Source organism: Tenrec ecaudatus, chromosome 17 (assembly GCF_050624435.1).
Source record: "Tenrec ecaudatus isolate mTenEca1 chromosome 17, mTenEca1.hap1, whole genome shotgun sequence".
NCBI lineage: Eukaryota > Metazoa > Chordata > Mammalia > Afrosoricida > Tenrecidae > Tenrec > Tenrec ecaudatus.
In genome coordinates this window covers 54,076,995-54,081,893 of record NC_134546.1, presented here as the reverse complement: position 1 = coordinate 54,081,893, position 4,899 = coordinate 54,076,995, and the positions used below count along the sequence as shown (strand labels likewise).

Below are 4,899 nucleotides of genomic sequence, written 5' to 3'. Positions count from 1 at the left end.
TCTGGTCCCAGGAGGCCCCCTCTATGGCCTATATGACCTTTGGCGGTCATACCCACTCAACGATCTTAAGGGTCCCAAGTGTGGATTCAATTCATGGTGGGGTGGGGGTGGCAAGGATTGGGGGTGTGGGGCAAAGTGGGGCCCTCCCTGAACCCCAGTTCCTGCAGGAAAGGAAGCTCCACAGGACCCTGAATGCTGGGTGCCGGAACTGAGTATAGAGCAGCAAGGCTGCAGGGTGGCCCCAGAGGCCATCTGGTTCACCGCCCAGCACCCTCCCTGCTGCTGGGAGCCAGTTTATCTGCACAGGCACTGGGGGCCAGAAGAGGGATGGGGGTTGGGGGCACAAGGGAAAGCTAGTGGGCTCTGAATAAGAGATGGAAGTGCCCAGTGGGGAGCCAGCTGAACTTGGCTCCCGTGTCACCGCCATCCAAGGGCCACATGTTCAGCGGGGCCCAAGGTGTGCCAGCACCATGGTGTGGACCAGCACCCCCGGCAGCACCATGCCCCTTGGCCTCCCATGGCCCTGGCTGTGGGAGGAAAGTGATTGGAACCCCCCTGAGTGACAGAGGGATATGGGGTAGGCACCAAGGGGGCCCACTCCCCATTAAAGCCCACTGCCATCGAATTGATTCTGATTCATCTTGACCCTATAAGGCAGAGAACTCCCGTGGATTTCCGAAACCACATTTTTTTAAAATCATTTTATTGGGGGCTCATAGAGCTCTTATCACAATCCGTACATACAACCATTGTATCAAGCACATTTGTACATATGTTGCCATCATTTTCTTTATTTTAAGTAGTTTTATTAGGGGCTCATACAACTCTTATCACAATTCATACATACATCAATTGTGTAAAGCACATTTGTCTGAAACCTGATCTTTATAAGAAGAGAACCCATCTCTCTCCCAGAGCTTGGCTGGCAGGTTCAAACCCCCACCCTTGTAGTTAGCAGCCCAAGGCTCCTCTGGTCACACTTGCTCTGCGGGTAGAGAGGGGTGCTCAGTTTGGCCCTGAAGCTGGGTGTCAGCCATCAGAGGAAGGCCAATTGAGGAGGCCAGCACTGTAGGAGCAGAGGCCAGGGGGCGGGAAACCTCTCCCCAGGGCCTGAGCTGCCATCACTATTGGGAACCCCCCAAGGAAGGGATGAGTCAGGGAGGCCCCCTGGAATGTGCAGGTGCCTGGGGGGAAGTGGGGTGGGGTTGGTCTCACTTCATGAATACTGTCAGGTATCACTGGGCTGGCTGCCCAGGACTCTTGGGTCTGGGGGCTCTGGCAGGAGTGGTGGGGAATGGGCCATGGTAGCTGAGATGGAGGAGGTTCATGGCCCCGGTAGCCTTAGGAGCCCTTGCCCAGTCCACTGGGGGGTCAGACACATTAATCTCCAGGGCTGTCCCCCTCCCCCACCAGTCTCTGAGATCCTTTGAATTTGCCCCACACCCAGCCCTGAGGGCAGCTCCGTAGGTCCTGCTTTATGGCTGGAGAAAGGTATGCCCTACCTCTTGCCAGGCTCCTCTGAGGTGACCCCACTCCTCACCCTCTGGATGCCTCCAGTCAGCCCTGGCGGGCTAAGGACCAAGGCATGGGGCCTCTTTGTCCCTGGCAGGTGGCTATTCTGAAAGAGCAGCAGGGCTCAGGGGCCTTGGGGTGGGGGTCCAGCCCAATGCTGCCCTCTAACCGATCCTCTGTCCTGTGCTTGCTCCCCGCTGCAGGTGAGCGAGAGGATGCTGGCGGGGGGCGCGAGGAGCATGCCCAGCCCCCTCCTGGCCTGCTGGCAGCCCATCCTCCTGCTGGTGCTGGGCTCGGTGCTGTCTGGCTCGGCCACAGGCTGCCCTCCCCGCTGTGAGTGCTCGGCCCAGGACCGCGCGGTGCTGTGCCACCGGAAGCGCTTCATGGCGGTGCCCGAAGGCATCCCCACGGAGACGCGCCTGCTGGACCTGGGCAAGAACCGAATCAAGACGCTCAACCAGGACGAGTTTGCCGGCTTCCCGCACCTGGAGGAGCTGGAGCTGAATGAGAACATCGTGAGCGCCGTGGAGCCCGGCGCCTTCAACAACCTCTTCAACCTGCGGACGCTGGGCCTCCGCAGCAACCGCCTGAAGCTCATCCCGCTGGGCGTCTTCACGGGCCTCAGTAACCTGACCAAGCTGGACATCAGCGAGAACAAGATTGTCATCCTGCTGGACTACATGTTCCAGGACCTGTACAACCTCAAGTCCCTGGAGGTCGGGGACAACGACCTGGTCTATATCTCCCACCGGGCCTTCAGCGGCCTCAACAGCCTGGAGCAGCTGACGCTGGAGAAGTGCAACCTGACCTCCATCCCCACGGAGGCGCTGTCCCACCTGCACGGCCTCATCGTCCTGAGGCTCCGGCACCTCAACATCAACGCCATCCGGGACTACTCCTTCAAGAGGCTGTACCGCCTCAAGGTCCTGGAGATCTCCCACTGGCCCTACCTGGATACCATGACCCCCAACTGCCTCTACGGCCTCAACCTGACGTCCCTGTCCATCACCCACTGCAATCTGACCGCCGTGCCCTACCTGGCCGTGCGGCACCTGGTCTATCTCCGCTTCCTCAACCTCTCCTACAACCCCATCAGCACCATCGAGGGTTCCATGCTGCATGAGCTGCTGCGGCTGCAGGAGATGCAGCTGGTGGGCGGGCAGCTGGCCGTGGTGGAGCCCTACGCCTTCCGGGGCCTCAACTACCTGCGCGTGCTCAACGTCTCCGGCAACCAGCTGACCACGCTGGAGGAGTCGGCCTTCCACTCGGTGGGCAACCTGGAGACGCTCATCCTGGACTCCAACCCACTGGCCTGCGACTGCCGGCTTCTGTGGGTGTTCCGGCGCCGCTGGCGCCTCAACTTCAACCGGCAGCAGCCCACGTGCGCCACGCCCGAGTTCGTCCAGGGCAAGGAGTTCAAGGACTTCCCTGACGTGCTCCTGCCCAACTACTTCACCTGCCGCCGCGCACGCATCCGGGACCGCAAAGCTCAGCAGGTGTTCGTGGACGAGGGCCACACGGTGCAGTTCGTGTGCCGGGCGGATGGCGACCCGCCGCCCGCCATCCTCTGGCTCTCGCCGCGCAAGCACCTGGTCTCGGCCAAGAGCAACGGGCGGCTCACAGTCTTCCCCGACGGCACTCTGGAGGTGCGCTACGCCCAGGTACAGGACAACGGCACGTACACGTGCATCGCGGCCAACGCGGGCGGCAACGACTCCATGCCCGCCCACCTGCATGTGCGCAGCTACTCGCCCGACTGGCCCCATCAGCCCAACAAGACCTTCGCCTTCATCTCCAACCTGCCGGGCGAGGGCGAGGCCAACAGCACCCGCGCCACAGTGCCTTTCCCCTTCGACATCAAGACCCTCATCATCGCCACCACCATGGGCTTCATCTCCTTCCTGGGGGTCGTGCTTTTTTGCCTGGTGCTGCTGTTCCTCTGGAGCCGGGGCAAGGGCAACACGAAGCACAACATCGAAATCGAGTACGTGCCCCGCAAGTCCGACGCGGGCATCACCTCGGCCGACGCACCGCGCAAGTTCAACATGAAGATGATATGAGGACACGTGGCAGGGGGCAGGGACCCCCGGGGCGCCAGGCAGGGGAAGGGGCCTGGCTGCCCCGGCTGCTGGCCTGCTCCCCGACCCTTCCCACCGCCCCGCCCCACCACACCACACACTCTTTTTCTCCCTCCTCTCCCGGCTCCTGCAGCTCCCCCGGCCCCTCCAGCCCTCACCGCCTGCCCTCTTTCTGCCAGGACCTCAGAAGTCTAGGCCTGGGGACCCCACCTCACAGGGGCAAGTGCTGACAGACTGGAGCCGCAGGCCCACCAACCGACATGGCTGCAGTCAGTAATTCCATTTAAAAAAAAAAAAAGATATGAACTTCCTCTGTAACTGGGGTTTCAATAATTATGGATTTTTATGAAAACTTGAAATAATAAAAAGAAAAACAAACAAAACAAACTATTTCCTATAGCTAGTCGGAATGCAGATGCTCCACGAGGGGCTGGTTGCTCCAGGGCCTGCCTCCAACTCAGTTTCTTGTTTTTCTCTCCCTCCTCCTCTTCCCCTCTAACTCTTCCTCCTTTCTCTTCTCTTCCCCAGTGGGGAGGGACCACTCAGGAAATCAGAAAGGAGGCTCCAGCACCGACCCACCCCCTCCAGGGCAGCTCCACAAGCTGGCTGGGGCGCAGGCAGGCAGGGCTGCCCTGGGCTGGCTCTTTGTAGGGACTCGGTGGAGGGCTGAGGCTGCCCGTTGGGCTGGAGGCCCCTCTTCGGGTTGCAGGGCAGCTGTGTTGCCAGGGTGGGGGCCTGGTTCGGGTACGGCTGAGAATGGACAGGCCCTGGGGTCCTCCTGGGGGGAGGGGGGCACAGCAGAGTCTGTGGAGAGGCCCGGAGCAGGACGGAGGCTTACCTTCTGTTTCCAGCCCCACCCGCGCCCACACCGAGTGTGGCCTGGAGCAGACCACCGGCCCCCTCTGGGCCTCCGTGTTCACATCTGTACAAATGGGAACGTGCTTCCCCGCCCTGCCTACCTCACAGGGCTGTTGTGAGGAATTGATGAGATGATGTATGTGAAACACTTTGTAATGTGTAAAGCGCTGTGCACACGTGTGGGTGAGTGTTCTCCTATGATCGTCATTTTGCACGGGGGGGGAGGGGAGGAGTGGAGGGGGGTGGCTTGCATTAAGCAGCGGCCCAGGGACTTACACAAGGTGCCTGTAGGACCGGCTGGTGCCAGTAGCATTGACTGAGCAATGAGCTTGAGACTCACTCGGGGGTCCCGGGGCCCCCCCAGCTTGGGCTTGGACCTCTCAAGGGATGGAGGACCCCAGTTGTCAAGGAAGCCTTTACGGAGCACCTGCTATATAGCTCTTCCTATGCA

At 60.6% G+C, this 4,899-nt stretch overlaps 1 protein-coding gene across 1 annotated transcript; it reads left to right on the top strand.

Moving 5' to 3' along the window:
- Window positions 1-1,715: 1,715 nt before the first annotated feature.
- On the top strand, window positions 1,716-3,953 carry LINGO1 (leucine rich repeat and Ig domain containing 1). The gene has a single exon (XM_075535700.1). It carries the CDS (start codon window positions 1,728-1,730, stop codon window positions 3,570-3,572), a length of 1,845 nt encoding a protein of 614 aa, XP_075391815.1. The 5' UTR covers window positions 1,716-1,727; the 3' UTR covers window positions 3,573-3,953.
- The last annotated feature ends 946 nt before the right edge of the window (window positions 3,954-4,899 follow it).

Coding starts and splice junctions, on each gene's coding strand:
- LINGO1 (XM_075535700.1), top strand. CDS start 1,728: ATGCTGGCGGGGGGCGCGAGGAGCATGCCCAGCCCCCTCCTGGCCTGC.